A 16,775-nucleotide genomic window follows, 5' to 3' on the forward strand; every position below is an offset into this window, starting at 1 on the left:
AGGGCAGCTCCTCATGAACAAGGCCAAGGAGACCTCAGCTGGGGATGGCTCGCATTCAACCCTACCCTGCCAGCAAGGCAAGGAAGCCAAGAAGGGATTAGTGGTAAGAGGGAAACACCTGAGGGAAGGCACAGCTGGGCCAAGTCAGGAGAGGGAACAAGCCTAGAAGGAGGGCAGGGCGGGGAAAGGAGACCCTATATAAGGTGGCTAGGAAGAGCTCTGAGGTGGTGGGTGTGAGTAAGGAGTGATGGCGTGGAGTGAGAGCAGAGTAGTGCAAGAATGGAGGCTTGGAGGAGAGTTCTGGGAGGAGGAGATGATGGAGGACGCAGGGGGTGAGCAGGCCAGGTTGAGCAGGCCAGCGAGTGGACTGAGAGGGAGTCAGGGTGATGTATACTGCCCCTCCTTCCACAGAGCAGGGTCCTGCAGCATCCCTGGTGCCCCTCTGACGTCAGGGCCGGCCCAGCCGGCGCCCTGCCCAGCGGCGGCAGCGACAAGCCCTGACACCCAGCATTCTTTGTTTGCCAGCACTCCGTCTTCACAGGTAGATGTTGCATTTCTTTCAACGTTGGTTCAAAAAATGTGTCTCCCCCCTGTTTCAGCTGTTCCTAATAGCCACGATGGGTCAGACATAAATATAAAGCAATCCAAGCTGGGTCCAAGCTGTTCAGTAGTATGGGGCAGAAGGAATGTTTGCATCAGTTCCATAAAATAGCCAGAGATGCTGATGGCCTGTCTGCAGCCCCAGCCTCCTCGTACGTGTGCAGAACGAACTGGGTAACTGCTGCAAGCCCATGATCCCAGGCCTTGTCTGCTTCTCTTAAGAGTACAAGTGCTGATGTGCTCAGTCTGACCGAGGGCTATTTAGCTCAGCCCTCCGTGGTGCTGTACCAGACATCTCTGCAGCCAGGTGCCTTTCACGCATTCTCTTTTTCTCCCTGGATCCCAGCCTTGCTCCATGCATTGCATTGTCATGGTATGAAGCCAATCAGTTCAACCTGGGCAAATGGTCTGAACGGAAGGACTTCTCCACTGGAATACTGACTGCTAAACCTTCAATTCTGTGACCTCCTTGTCTTTCCCTATCAGCACTCTTCTTTTTTCTTTTTCTTCTATGAGCTCTTTCCAACATTGTTTCCCTACTTGGTTTTGCAAAACTTGCATAAGGAAGTGGATGAGAAAGTGGCTGCAAGACAGTCAGAAATATAAAATCCAAAGAATGAGTTCTGAATTGTGGATTATTTGAAGGACTGGGTGTCAGGTGTGTGGATGCTGCATCTTGCATCTGACTCCTTCAAAACCTTGCAAAGATGTGAACCGTGGACCATTTTCTGTCTGTTTCCCTGCTAGTTCTTTCTAATGCAAGTAAGGCTATGTAACAACAGAAGAAGCCATATATTCAGACAAGTGGTAGAAATGTCCAGTTTTCACTAAGTAAATACTGTCCTTCTCAGTCTCAGGTATCCGCCTGATTTGAAAACAAGGAGTAACGAAAGAATGGAGAGAGACCATTGCCTTTGCTATAGATCCAGAGGAGTTAGCCGTGTTAGTCTGTAGTAGCAAAATCAAAAAGCTCTCGACCGAGACTCACACTTAAGAGATTTACAACAAGCATTTTTGAGACTACAGTACCCACCAAATGAAGTGAAGAAACAAATCAACAGGGCCAGACTAGTACCCAGAAACAGTCTGCTCCAGGACAAACCTAAAGGAACTAACAACAGAACACCACTGGTTGTCACCTATAGCTCCCAGCTCAAACCCATCCAACGTATCATCAGTGAGCTACAACCCATCCTGGAAAATGATACCTCTCTCTCAGAAGTCCTGGGTGGAAGACCTTTCCTTGCCTACAGACAGCCCCCCAATCTTAAACGACTTCTCACTTACAATCATGAATCGGCCAGCAGAGTCACCAGCACAGGTACCAGGCCCTGCAACAGACCCAGATGCCAGCTCTGCCCCTATATCTACCCAGGGAATACAATTACAGGACCCAATGGCATCAACTACACTGTCTCTGGCTCTTACAGCTGCTCATCCTCCAATCTGATATATGCCCTCATGTGCCAACAATGTCCTTCTCCTCATGTGCCAACAATGTCCTTCTGCTCTGTACATTGGACAAACCAGCCAACCTCTACGCAAAAGAATAAATGGACACAAATCTGACATTAGAAATGGAAACGTCCAAAAACCAGTGGGAGAACACTTCAATCTACCAGGACATTCCACCAAAGACTTAAAGGTCGCTGTGGTTCAACAGAAACCTTTCAAAAACAAAATCCAACGGGAGGCTGCTGAATTGGAATTCATATGCAAATTTGACTCTGTCAAGCTGGGACTGAATAGAGACTATGAATGGTTATCACATTATCACAGGTAACAGATTCTCTTTACAGAGGCGTGATCTGGGGGAGCCCAGTGACGCCTGGTGTGGGCTTTCGGGGACCACAGTTCTCTTTGTCAGATGCAGCTGGCAGGGAGAGCTGTGGTTATCGAAGGCTTATACTACATAGGAATTGGATACTTTCACTGCTACAAACTAATACGGCAAACTGACTGCACACCAAAAGGAGATGTTTACATTTCCAAGCAAAGGAATGTTTTGATTGCCTCCATGCTAATTGCATGCTGTCCCCTTGTGATTTATGTCCCCTTTTGTCCTCTCTCTCTCTTCCCCCCTCCTCTTCTGTATCTGCCCAGTTTTGATCAGGCATCTGACGAAGAGAACTTGATTCTCAAAAGCTTATGCTACAATAAAATTGGTTAGTCTTAAAGGTGCTACTGGACTCTTTGACATTGCTTTTGCTAGTTAGTCTTTGTTTACATTAGTCCTTTGTTGCCCTCTGGTGGACGAAAATGGACAGATATTTGCGTTGTGATCAGCCTCTGTTTGTGCTCAGCTCCGTTTAATGCCTTGCTCTGGGAAGCTTTCCTCCAATTGATGTGGCTCTTCTACTGGAGGATGGAGCACAGTTAAAGAAAGGCTCCTTAGGCTGGTGAAAGGCTTCCAGCTTGGATGATTAGAGTCTAATAGGATGCATGCCACCCTGCCTTCCAAATTGCATTACAAGGTATCTTCCATGGCATATGTCATCCGGTCGTTCTTGCCCTTTTTGAAGCAGAACCCATTCGTCATTCTGCCTTGGCAAAATAATACATCAAATGCAAGAATCTCACATCAATTAATACTGGACATGTTTACATTTTTTTCATTATTATCTTTGTAAATATATAGTAATATTGCTATATGTTTATAAATGTAATGAATGCCCCCCCTCTCCGCCCACAGAATGGCTCCCTGCCCCTCTGCTTACAACCCTGCATGCAATTCTCTGTAGCCTTCTCTTCTGTCATTCAGAAGAGGGAAAACTAGCGCTCTCTCTCTCTCTCTCTCTTCTCTCTGCAACAAACCATATGCTTCTCTTCGCAGCAGCTGCAAGACAGACAACCTCCCTCCATCTAGGGTCAGGGATCTGCCCTGTCCTCCAGACATGAAGCTGCCGTCTTCCAGCTCTTCGGCGTGGTGGCCTCATACTGAGTTGCTGCAGACGCCAGGGTCAGCATCCTGGCCAAATTCAAGGGAAGGTGTGGCTGGGTGAGGGGCATGCCTCCCAGAAGGCACTTGGGCCTTCCACTGAAAGGGCTGGAGATGCCGCAGTCGCCACAGTGACCTCACACCTCACCATGACCTAGGAAGCCTCCCCCCCCCCCGTTCCTGTTGACAGGAGACATCCCACAGCTCCCAGGTCAGGCCAAGGCACTGTGGTCACTGTGTCAACCACAGTATCCAGGCAGGATTTACAGGGGAAACCCCGCTGTCTCACAGGAGGTGTTCCTACGAGAAACATCCAGGCCTCCCAATAAACTTGCCAGAACACTGCAATTGTTACGGCAACGGTGGCACCTCCACTAGGGAGACAGCATCCACGTCAGCTTCCCTGAGGGTGGGGCTGGAGGGCTTTGCTCAGGAACTTCACTGCATGTGGTGCTGCACCCCACTTGCGAATGAGGGAGTCACGAGCCGTCATTCAAGAACTATCAAAATGGTTGTGTTTTTATCCAGCCAGCTTCCAGCAAAATGCGTGTGCATTCCCCCCACGTTCCTCTTCTCTGAGCAGTCCCTTTTGAGCTCTGGAAAGACGATGCCTGCAGGTCAAAGAATTCAGATAGATAGAAAGCCATGTTGCTCGAGAGGGTGCAGTGAGAAAGCATAACTGGGCAAAATTATGCCCCCTTCCCCTTCACTGATGAATTTCTGTTTCCAGAAGAGGGGGGTGCCAATGGTTTCACCTAATTTCCCCTCTTCACTACACCCCCCCCCAACCTGCATTGCTTTTTTGTCCATATGGACAAGATATCAGGCATTATCTTTTTGAAGGTCTAAAAGGAACTGGATAGTCCAGGCTAGCCTGATCTCATCAGCTCTCAAAATCTAAGCAGGGTCAGTCCTAGTTAGTACTGGGTTAAGAGACCGCTGAGAAAGTCTAGGGTCGCTACACAGAGGCAAGTGACAAATAACAAACCACCTCTGTAAGTCTATTGCCTTGAAAACCCTACAGGGGTTTTTCACACCCTACCTGTGACTCGACCACAAACAAAAAGGGAACTGCGGGCAAGAGGAACGTTAAAAAACTCCACAGTCACCAGGCTCTTCTGAGGACAGCTGGCCGGATACAACCCAGTATATTTAGTTTTGGTTAGCTAAAGAACAAAAAGGCAAAATACTGGGTACCAGATCAGATCACGCCTGAATTCTCCCTAGAAGCTAAAATGACAAGATTAAGGCTATCGTACTGTGGTCACATCATGAGATAACATGATTCTCTGGAAACGTCAATAATACTAGGAAAAGTGGAAGGCAGCAGGAAAAGAGGAAGACCCAGAACGAGGTGGCTTGACTCAGTAAAAGGAGCCACGTCCTCCAGTTTGCAGGATCTGAGCAAGTCTGTTAATGACAGGACGATTTGGAGGTCTTCCATTCATAGGGTCGCCATAGGTCGGAGACGACTTGATGGCACACAACACACACACAGCTCAAGAACACTTTTGTTGACCTTTCTGTCAGCTAGCTCTTCATTATGTAAATCTTGGGCCCCAAAGGACTGAGGCTATACAGTGGATAAGATGCTCCATTATATCAGTCAGACATTTGAAAATCTCTCTCTCTCTCTCTCTCTCTCTCTCTCTCTCTCTCTCTCACACACACACACACACACACACACCTCTCTCTCTCTCTCTCTCTCTCTCTCCATGGAAAAGTTGCCCTACTTGTTGTACTTATTTTCACTGGCAACAACCTGCTGCAATAGACAAGAACCACACAATCTCTTCTCTAATTAAAACTAATTGACAGATGTTTGGAGATAGAGTTCTGGTTTTATAGCTGTTATAAAAAAAATTATAGACAGCCTTTTTGGTTGGTGGCCATTAACATTATACAAATAATAATTAACAGCAGCAGCCACTTCACGCCCCCCCCCCCAATGGCAGCACTCTTAAATGAAAAGGTTCATCAGTGCTCTCCCCCAAACCGAACTAGCCAGTGCAAATGCCCATGGTGGGGGTCCACCACAAAGAAAGTCCTACTTCTTTTTCTCACACCTGGGCTTCAGACAAGAGGGAACCCTGAGCTCGAGTCTCCTCTAATTATCTTGTGGTCTTGAGAGGCGTGTATAGGATGAAGTCTTCCTTCAGGAATATACTGAATATAACAACCATGTAGTTTTTTTCTTAATTACATGGAATTGTGAGCTGATTTTCCCTACTGTCAAAGAACCTTAATGTTTGTTCCAAAGATGTAGGAGATTTTTCAAAATATCCTTTATCCTTAGGGAGTGAATCTTCCTCTTCAGCCTCTCGCTTCTCTGTATCTCCCAGGTCCACTTTCAGGGAGTAGTAAATATACACACAGCTGTGCAAATTGGGCAACCAGCCTCATTTTAGCCAACTGGATTTCTGTGTAATACGAAAAGCACAGGATAAGTATATGGAACAAGTATATGAAAGTATATGGAATAAGTATATGAAAGCAGAGCAGGAAAAAGATTTTTCTAATTATCCAATATGTGCTTAGATGTTATCACTGTTGGAGCTCCTCAGATATCTGATTTGTCTCCCCTTGTTTCAGAAACCCAGGAAACCAAAGGGAGCAGAAACTGTTGTGAAATCAGATGCTGTCGAAGGTAAGGCAGGTGTCCTCCGGAAAGGCAACAAAGAGCCTCTTTCTAGATGCTGGGTTGGCCCCAGCAGCTTTTCCACCCAGTTTTTTCCGATTCCATTCCTTGCTGTAGTCTTTGTCCGATGTGGTTTTTATCCATGTGAGTCCCGCAGTCCCCAGCATGGCCTTTTTGGTGATCAAAAGAGAACCATCCCCTCCTCCCTCTTTCGTCAATGCCAAAGCTGATAGGATCCAACCTTGGAATGCAAGAACTGCAGAACAGTGTTTCAGTTTTGTTGAAGGGACGTCCAAGCCCCATTCCTCCGAATTGTGCTGCTGGCGTAGGCAAAGTTCACCGTATTGTATCACTTAGTTTAAAATAAAAGCTCCTCCCCCAGCACAACTAGCTGGTGGCTGTGCGGCCACCTAATGGCTGGTATCAGTGATATCACCACTTTGGGTGGCGTTACTCTCCATCCCCACACCTGTGTCACACAATTTCTTTTTAAAGTTGCTTTAAGTACCTTTAGGCAGAAAAGAAGAGCATGCATTGCAATAATAATAATAATAATAATAGTAGGGCACGTGTGTAAAAGAGATGCAGGAACTTTGTCGTCGACTTTATCTCCTTTATCTCCTGCCACATACCTCTTCTTTCTTTCCCTTTTTTTGCTTTTTTAAGACTCTCCTGGGCCATCTAAAGCCTATACGGAAAAGGATGCCACAAGCATGAATTCTGGTGAAAAGAGGAGCATAGCCTTCTGCAAGGGCGCAGGTCGGTATATGCTTTCCAGTGCAGTTTCGTAAGCTCTGCATTCAGTAATGATAGATCAAAACGGGTAGCCGTGTTTGTTTGTAGCAGTGGAAAAGAGCAAGAGTCCAGTGAGGAAGTGGGCCGTGGCTCACGAAAGCTCATACCCTACCACTAGTTTTGTTCGTCTTATAGGTGTCACTGGTCTCTTATTCAGTAATGATGTAAGCAATCCTTTTGCTGACCACTTGCAGCCAAATATTCATCTAGAAATTTCCTTGGAGTTGGTGCAGACCTGGGTTTGGATCCAGCTGGCTTTTTTGCTCGGTCACACGAGACTGCCCTGCTTGCTACAGGCCCCGTCCCACATGGCTTTTCCCTTGCAGGTCCCATGATCCTCAGCACAACCTTCTTGGTGGTCAAGAAGGAGGGACCCCCCTCCTTCTTGTACCACTAAGGGAAAACTTGGTTGGGTCCAATTCATCACTACAACACATTCCTTAGGATCAAAATGGGTCATGGGATCACAGTCTTGGCAGCTTCTCCCCTCTTAGGCACAAGCATTCCATACTTCTGCTGTTGGCTTTAACCATGGCAAATTTGGCATTAACCATAACTATGGCTGGCACTAAGCAGGGTCCCATCTTTAAGCCAGTTTGAAGCTGGGGAGCTGACTTGGGGAGCATCCTTCCAGATAGTGAAATATATAACTCCTTTGTTCAAGGAGCCATTTGAATTTCCACATGGTTATTGCTGAGCTTGCCTTAACCTGGAGAGCCCAGGAGAGCCTGATCTTATCAGATCTCAGAAGCTAAGCATGGTCGACCTTGCTTAGTAACTGGCTGGGAGACCTCCATTGAAGACCAGGGTTGCAGAGGCAGGCAATGGCAAACCACCTCTGTTAGTCTCTTGCCATGAAAACCCCACCAGGGGTCGCCATAAGTCAGCTATGACTTGAGGACAGGATTCCACTTTTTCATTGCTTAGCTTAGCCTTGGTGTCTGCTTGGTTCTCATATTTTTTAAAATTCTGTATGGTCTTTCCATATTCAGTTGTTGGTTACGATTGCAATAGCTTTGGTAATCAGCAATAAATAAATGGGAACTTTTTTTCGGTAAAAAAACCAAACAAAATGGTAAGACTGCAACAGCCTTTGGTTATCAGCATAAACAAACATGAATCTACTTTAGTGTATTGTCGAAGGCTTTCACGGCCGGAGAACGATGGTTGTTGGGGGTTTTCCGGGCTGTATTGCCGTGGTCTTGGCATTGTAGTTCCTGACGTTTCGCCAGCAGCTGTGGCTGGCATCTTCAGAGGTGTAGCACCAAAAGACAGAGATCTCTCAGTGTCACAGTGTGGAAAAGATGTAGGTCATTTGTATCTACTCAGGAGGGGTGGGGTTGAGCTGAGTCATTCTGTAAGAGTTTCCCAGGGTGTGGAATGCTAATGGCGGGAGGCTTCACTGAATCCTGAGGAGGTTCTTTTGCATATGGATTGGTGCTTGATGTGCTAATCTTCTCTGCAGGGCTATTGTCGGGTGTGGAGTGTTTTGTTGGCCTGGTGTTTTTTAGAACTGGAGCCCATGCTCTGTTCATTCTTAAGGTTTCTTCTTTCCTGTTGAAGTTTTGCTTATGCTTGTGAATTTCAATGGCTTCCCTGTGCAGTCTGACAAAGTAGTTGGAAGTGTTGTCCAGTATTTTGGTGTCCTGGAATAAGATACTGTGCCCTGTTTGAGTTAGGCTATGTTCAGCCACTGCTGATTTTTCAGGCTGTCCAAGTCTGCAGTGTCTTTCATGTTCTTTTATTCTTGTCTGGATGCTACGCTTTGTGGTCCCGATGTAAACTTGTCCACAGCTGCAGGGTATACGGTATACTCCTGCAGAGGTGAGGGGGTCTCTGCTGTCTTTTGCTGATCGTAGCATCTGTTGTATTTTTCGGGTGGGTCTGAATACTGCTTGAAGGTTATGCTTTTCCATAAGCTTTCCCATCTGATCAGTAATTCCTTTGATATATGGCAAAAACACTTTTCCTGTAGGTGACTGTTTTTCCTTGGTTGTTTGATTCATCCTGGGTTTGATTGCTCTTCGGATTTCATTTCTGGAGTAGCCATTTGCCTGAAGTGCGTGGTTTAGATGATTAATTTCCTCATTGAGAAAGCGCGGCTCACATATCCGTCTTGCACGATCTACTAATGTTTTCATTATGCCTCTTTTCTGTCGGGGGTGGTGATTGGAGTTTTTGTGTAAGTACCGATCAGTGTGAGTTGGTTTCCTGTAGACCTTGTGACCTAACTGAAAGTTTGCTTTGCGGATGACCAAGGTATCCAGGAATGAGAGTTTTCCCTCACTTTCTTTCTCCATTGTGAATTGTATGTTCAGGTGGATGTTGTTGAGATGATTCAAAAACTCCCTCAATTCTTCCTCCCCATGGCTCCAAATGATGAATGTATCATCCACAAACCGGAACCATACACTGGGTTTGTGGGGTGCTGATTCTAGAGCTGTTTTTTCAAAATGTTCCATGTAGAAGTTTGCTATAACTGGGCTGAGTGGGCTCCCCATGGCCACCCCATCCATCTGTTCATAGAATTCGTTGTCCCATTGGAAGTAACTGGTTGTCAGACAATGATGGAATAAGGCTGTTACATCCTCTGGGAAAATCTGATTAATCAGTGCAATAGTGTCTTTTACTGGAACCTTGGTAAACAGGGATACAACATCAAAACTGACAAGTATGTCTTGTGGATTGAGTTTCAGAGAACTGATTTTGTTGATGAAATCTGCTGAATCTTTGATGTAAGACGAGGTTTTCCCGATGTGGTCCTGCAGGAGATCTGCCAGATGTCTAGCTAATTCATATGTCGGTGAACTGACAGACCGTCAACTCTCACCAGAAGAAACCTCCATCTTGGCAAAGGGAGGAAACTTTGCAGTCACCCCCACCAGAATTCCTGTGGAAGACATCATTGCAAATGTAGAAGCTGCCATCCGTCATCTACCGGAAGAGGAAGCTGAGGAAATAAGAGGAGAGACAGCCAGGATTCTACGAAAGGCAAAGCTTCCCACCAGCAATTTAACACGCAAGGAGAGAAATGCCATCAAGACCCTCAATGCAGATCCAGACATCATCATTCTACCAGCTGATAAAGGCAATGCTACAGTGATCATGAAAACGGAGGAATACAAAAAGAAGATTAAGGAACTCCTGGACCCCTCCACCTACAAAAAACTAAAACGAGATCCCACTTGCAAAATCACCAGGCTAACAAATGCGCTGATCAAGAATTCCTCACTACATCCCGACACGCACAGAAAACTATGCAAGACTGAAGCACAACCACCTAGACTATATGGACTCCCCAAAATACATAAAGATTCAGTCCCACTCCGACCCATTGTGAGTGCCATTGGTTCACCGACATATGAATTAGCTAGACATCTGGCAGATCTCCTGCAGGACCACATCGGGAAAACCTCGTCTTACATCAAAGATTCAGCAGATTTCATCAACAAAATCAGTTCTCTGAAACTCAATCCACAAGACATACTTGTCAGTTTTGATGTTGTATCCCTGTTTACCAAGGTTCCAGTAAAAGACACTATTGCACTGATTAATCAGATTTTCCCAGAGGATGTAACAGCCTTATTCCATCATTGTCTGACAACCAGTTACTTCCAATGGGACAACGAATTCTATGAACAGATGGATGGGGTGGCCATGGGGAGCCCACTCAGCCCAGTTATAGCAAACTTCTACATGGAACATTTTGAAAAAACAGCTCTAGAATCAGCACCCCACAAACCCAGTGTATGGTTCCGGTTTGTGGATGATACATTCATCATTTGGAGCCATGGGGAGGAAGAATTGAGGGAGTTTTTGAATCATCTCAACAACATCCACCTGAACATACAATTCACAATGGAGAAAGAAAGTGAGGGAAAACTCTCATTCCTGGATACCTTGGTCATCCGCAAAGCAAACTTTCAGTTAGGTCACAAGGTCTACAGGAAACCAACTCACACTGATCGGTACTTACACAAAAACTCCAATCACCACCCCCGACAGAAAAAGAGGCATAATGAAAACATTAGTAGATCGTGCAAGACGGATATGTGAGCCGCGCTTTCTCAATGAGGAAATTAATCATCTAAACCACGCACTTCAGGCAAATGGCTACTCCAGAAATGAAATCCGAAGAGCAATCAAACCCAGGATGAATCAAACAACCAAGGAAAAACAGTCACCTACAGGAAAAGTGTTTTTGCCATATATCAAAGGAATTACTGATCAGATGGGAAAGCTTATGGAAAAGCATAACCTTCAAGCAGTATTCAGACCCACCCGAAAAATACAACAGATGCTACGATCAGCAAAAGACAGCAGAGACCCCCTCACCTCTGCAGGAGTATACCGTATACCCTGCAGCTGTGGACAAGTTTACATCGGGACCACAAAGCGTAGCATCCAGACAAGAATAAAAGAACATGAAAGACACTGCAGACTTGGACAGCCTGAAAAATCAGCAGTGGCTGAACATAGCCTAACTCAAACAGGGCACAGTATCTTATTCCAGGACACCAAAATACTGGACAACACTTCCAACTACTTTGTCAGACTGCACAGGGAAGCCATTGAAATTCACAAGCATAAGCAAAACTTCAACAGGAAAGAAGAAACCTTAAGAATGAACAGAGCATGGGCTCCAGTTCTGAAAAACACCAGGCCAACAAAACACTCCACACCCGACAATAGCCCTGCAGAGAAGATTAGCACATCAAGCACCAATCCATATGCAAAAGAACCTCCTCAGGATTCAGTGAAGCCTCCCGCCATTAGCATTCCACACCCTGGGAAACTCTTACAGAATGACTCAGCTCAACCCCACCCCTCCTGAGTAGATACAAATGACCTACATCTTTTCCACACTGTGACACTGAGAGATCTCTGTCTTTTGGTGCTACACCTCTGAAGATGCCAGCCACAGCTGCTGGCGAAACGTCAGGAACTACAATGCCAAGACCACGGCAATACAGCCCGGAAAACCCCCAACAACCAATCTACTTTAGTGCTTGTCAAAATCAGTCCGAAAATCTGGTCTGCCTGGTGTGCCTTCAGCTTTAAGGATGCTATTTGACCACTGACTCACATTCGCTATTTGGTTTTGTTTTTGTTTTTTTCTACAGCAGTTGAGGGAAGCACATTGTCTTCATCCGGAAAAGGCAGCAAAAATGCACCTGGGCCCCTCAAGCGATCCATAATAAACCAGGAGGAGAAATCAGAAGTGTACAAATCTATTTTTACTTCCCACAGCTCAGCCAAACGCTCCAAGGAAGAGTCTTCCAATTGGATTACTCATACAGCTTACTATTTCTGAAGCAATCAAGTACAGGATTCCTTGCAAATCCTGCTTTCCCTCTGATGAGGAAGGTCTCTGTAATCTGGTTTTGTGCAGCTTGCCAAATTATCTGTAAATTCAAATGTAGCTAAGAAAAAAAGATTGTTTGGTCTGGCTTTGCTTTTTTAGAAGAGGTGATATGAACTACCCTTTTTCAAGACTGATGTATTTCTTTGATGATTTTACTTGGCCTTGCTTCATTTTCATAATTGGTACACATGTATCCTATTAGTACAGAAACAGAAGGCATGACTCCAGCACCCAGGTTGTCTGTCCACCAGCCAACTTCTGGAAGGCCAATTATCCTGGTTATCAGCCCTGTTTGGGTAGGAAATTGTAGGCTGGGTTCCCAGAAAAGTAAGGTAGGAGTCCAGCATCTCCTCCTCCCCTTGCCCAGTTTTATTCCCAACCTTGCATAGGTGGGTCAGGATACAATCTGAGAGGGTTCTATCAAACAGGACATTTGACCAACCCCTTTCCCTAGCAGAAGATGGCTTTAGCGAGGCCTCCTTTTCCATCTGCAATAATCCAGTGTACAAGAGGACCATGGGCTCTTTCAGAGTAAGGGGATGAACAGAATTACAGGCTCTGTAACAACTGTACTCTACTGACTAGTAACATGTATATCTCCTCCAAGTTTTTCAGGTGCAGAGTATTGCTAAATATTTCCATTCTTGTTACTGTCTTTTGTTACTTCCTGATGTCTTTTTCCTTACAAATAAAACACAGTACAATACGGTGGTTCCTAAAATGTGGTGTGCTTATTCTCCCCTCTCTGTTTCAAATCATTCCAAAGACCTAACCCCACAGCAAAGACGTGCCATTATTCTTGAAGCAGTTTTCATTTGCTTGTTTGTTTTCCTGTATATCTCCTGCTGACTTTTCCTATCCCTTGTGCCACGCTAAAGTAACACTGCTATTTTTCAAGGCATCCTCTTGGGATTAGTTTGGCTCGAAGCCTCCCAAATCCCTGCTCCTCCTTCGCCCATGGACCACATGCCACTTCACTGTGTGTCTCTAACCCCACCTCAAGTTACTGGCCCAGTCCCTACCTCTCAGTGTATCCTACTTCACAGAGCTATTGCAGGGATAAAATAAGGGTGGTTTACTCAAACTTCTTGGAAGAAAAATGGGATAGAAATAGGTGGTTTGCATTGGGACCTACAAACTTACTCTACTTTTCAAGACCCTCTTATCAAGTAAGCTACTTTTTCTACCTCCCCAACGTAAAAGGCAAGAATCAATTAATATTGAAGAAGAGTAATGTTTTTATTTTTCATTGCATGAAGAAGGTTAATTTTTTAAAAATTTTCATTGCTAGTGTACACAAGTATATAGCATTCTTGAACCAACAGGACGTGCCAGTGGAGCGAAGTGTCAGAGTAGGGTGTGGGAGACCTGGGTGTGAATCCGCACTCAGCCACGGAAGGGAGTTGGGCCAGGCACACACACTCAACCTAAGGAAGATAAAATGGAGGAGAGAGGAACGATGTAAGCCGATTTCAGTCCGCACTGGAAAGAAAGGTGGGCTATACCATAAACGAAGTAAATAAATTTCCTGGCCCTCTTGCGCATTATGCGCAGAGGCAAACCCAAACCTGCCATCAAGCATTGCAGAATCTCCTCTCTCGGCTCATCTTCTTCCGTCTCCAGCTTCCTGGTCTTGCGCCCCACTAACAAGAAAGTTGCAACTAGAGCCATGAGCAAACCTTTGAGAACAGATCTAGAAAAAAGAAAGCAGCAGTATATGGTGACGGCAGCGGGAGTGATTTTTGCAGCAAAATAGAAGGTCCAGATTTGAAGGAATGGAAGAATAAATTATATGAATATACGATTATGGCAAAATTAACATCTTGTTTACATAACAGACCGGTCTCAGAATTTCAATAAAAATGGAAAGTATTTATTGACTATTCAACTACAAAATCAAGAATCAGTAAAAAATTTAAGCTGAAATTAGAAAAGAGAAAGGTCGGCAATACATGTTTGTAATGCATATTTATAACAAAATTATTACTGGAGATGAAGATAGATGGTAAAGATAGAATAGAAATATTGAAACAAATGAAAAATCAAGAATATATAAGGCAGGTCTACACAGATATGTGAAATATATGATTTGAATGATTTTAGTTTCATTTTATGTTAAAATGTGTATGTCTATGTTTTACGTAGATAAATGTAGAAATATATGATAGTAAATGTATGATTAGGTGACTGTATGATTATACTTTTGAGTTTATAAACTGAAATAAAACTTACTTTAAAAAAAGAACGGAAAGCAGCTTCACTCACTGGCCCTTCCCGCTTTCTGCAGCCTTTGTTCCCCTTGCATTGTCGTCTTTTTTTCCTGGCATCCCAGAGCTGGAGTGCCGTCAGGGCCATGGCAGACATGCAAAGGGGGGCGGGGGGCGGGTCAGGCTGTCCCATCCAACCAACAAGTTAATCACAAAGTCGTACCACACTGCTCAGTATTTATGTACTGGCAATGTCAATGTGGGTCTTGACCTGCGGTGTTCACGCATGCAGAGTCACCATGTGAAATTACACGTAATCGTGAGAACCTCTTGCATCTTCCCCCTTCCCCACGGCATACCCAATTTTCTCTTGCATGGCAGTGAACAAGGACAATCGTGACACTATTTGACTGGTACTGGTGACTTCTGCTGCACGTGCTGGGTGTGGAGTAGCTGGCCGACAACACAAACTAACCCCGGTGGGGTCAGGGGGAGAGACTCTATGGAAGTGTTGGTAGCAACTAGGTATAGAAGTTAAATAGCTCAAGCAAGACTGAAAGTGTTAGTCCATTAAAATGCAGATTGTCTTGCAACTTGAAAAGCATTGGGTTGGATCTAGATTAACATTTGCACATCAACAAGGGCTTCTACCACCACCATGCTGCACAATTTCCTGACAGCCAGAAATTCTGTTGAGGGGGGGGCCCCCTCAGGAATAGGATTTCTAGGGGCATTTTGGGCTGCCACGAGAGAGGGGAGTCAAATACTAAAACTAAAAATATAATGTTTGTTAAAATATGATAGGTGTTGTAGAGAATGATAGAAAATGAAATGTATTATTTTTCTTTGTTCTTTTCAATCTTTGTTCTTTTTCTCTCTTTGTATTCTTTTTTCTTTGCTTCTTCTATTTCTCTGCCTTTGTGCTCTGGGAGTAAAAGTCCTTGTGCCTGTGGGAAAGTTAGTCTGGATTCAAGCTGATGATTAGAAACACAGGCAGGAATTGTGTCTAGGTTAAAAGCAGGAACAAAATGCTAAAATCCGATTTTCTGACATTTGTGAGATGACTTCAACAGAAGTGAACATGGCATGGGAGGAATAAAAGGGAATTAACCTTTTTTCTAGTTAAGGGTTTGATCGTATCCTTCAGATGGTTCCTGAGCTGAGCAGAGATCCAGAGGAGTTCACCGTATTAGTCTGTAGTAGCAAAAGAGAAAAGAGTCCAGTAGCACCTTTAAGACTAACCAACTTTACTGTAGCATAAGCTTTCGAGAATCACAGTTCTCTTTGTCAGATGCATCTGACGAAGAGAACTGTGATTCTCAAAAGCTTATGCTACAGTAATGTTGAGCTGAGCAGAAGGATTCCTGTTCTGGAGGAATCTGCAGGTGACCACAGAATAAAGTGGTCGGATTCCGTCGACTGGTACGATCACTTTGAGCATGTGTCAACAATGAAAATGAAGTTTCTTACTGAGAGAATGTATATGCTAGCTCCCCAGAGCTGTGCTTGGGGCAACTTGCAAAGTAAAAACAATACTCTAAAATTAAACCCTGCCATGTAAAAATTACTGGTATTAAGAGAAGGGGGAGAATACTTCCCCCCCCCAGAAGTCTAGATCTATTCTGTAAGCCACCAGTTGGCCATCCCTTATCTAAAGTGGATTCTCATGCCTCAATTGTAGAAAATGGGACTTGGTCACAGAATTTTTTGACCCAGTCTTCAGATTCCAGCAACTAACCAAATCTGGCTGCTGGCTGCAAACTGGTGCTAGGAATCCCATTCCAGAAGTTGGCATGCTTTGGCATTTCATTGAACTTCTGTGTTTTCCATCAGCTGCAGGACCTAATTAAAAGAAGAAATGACACAACTCGAGTCACTTGCTCATGCTAACCCAGATGAGACATGTTTTGAATGCAAGTTCTTCAGTGCTCATCACGGTGTCGCTTTGCTACCTCCTTGTAAGTGTAGGGAGGGTGATAAATTGGGCTTAATTTATTTTGAAAAGTGTCCTCGGATCCAATTGGAAAGTGTTGATTAGAAATTCATATGATTGTGTTTACACTTGGCTGATTTTTCTGGTACGTGGGTGCAGGCTATTAACAGCTGGAACAGTTTTGCCATCTTCCAAGCATAATTAGTTGTATTTTCCACACTTTGGTTTTGTCGTGGGATTTGCATAATCTTTTTCGCCTTCCAAAATGTTAACCTATAAGAAGCTCTTTGTCTCCTTCA

At 44.6% G+C, this 16,775-nt stretch overlaps 1 protein-coding gene across 2 annotated transcripts in view; it reads left to right on the forward strand.

Moving 5' to 3' along the window:
• Nucleotides 1-14,535, forward strand: part of RTF2 (replication termination factor 2) — a 75,228-nt gene extending 60,693 nt beyond the window's left edge. Inside the window, exons 7-9 of one of the 2 annotated variants that reach the window (XM_054979616.1) lie at nucleotides 6,131-6,185; nucleotides 6,843-6,935; nucleotides 12,098-14,535. In XM_054979616.1, coding sequence (XP_054835591.1) covers nucleotides 6,131-6,185; nucleotides 6,843-6,935; nucleotides 12,098-12,285 — 336 coding nt within the window. In that variant the 3' untranslated portion in view covers nucleotides 12,286-14,535. Of the gene's footprint in view, nucleotides 1-6,130; nucleotides 6,186-6,842; nucleotides 6,936-12,094 lie in introns of both variants that reach the window. The other variant, XM_054979615.1, reaches the window with a different exon arrangement.
• The last annotated feature ends 2,240 nt before the right edge of the window (nucleotides 14,536-16,775 follow it).

Source organism: Eublepharis macularius, chromosome 5 (assembly GCF_028583425.1).
Source record: "Eublepharis macularius isolate TG4126 chromosome 5, MPM_Emac_v1.0, whole genome shotgun sequence".
NCBI classification, from domain to species: domain Eukaryota; kingdom Metazoa; phylum Chordata; class Lepidosauria; order Squamata; family Eublepharidae; genus Eublepharis; species Eublepharis macularius.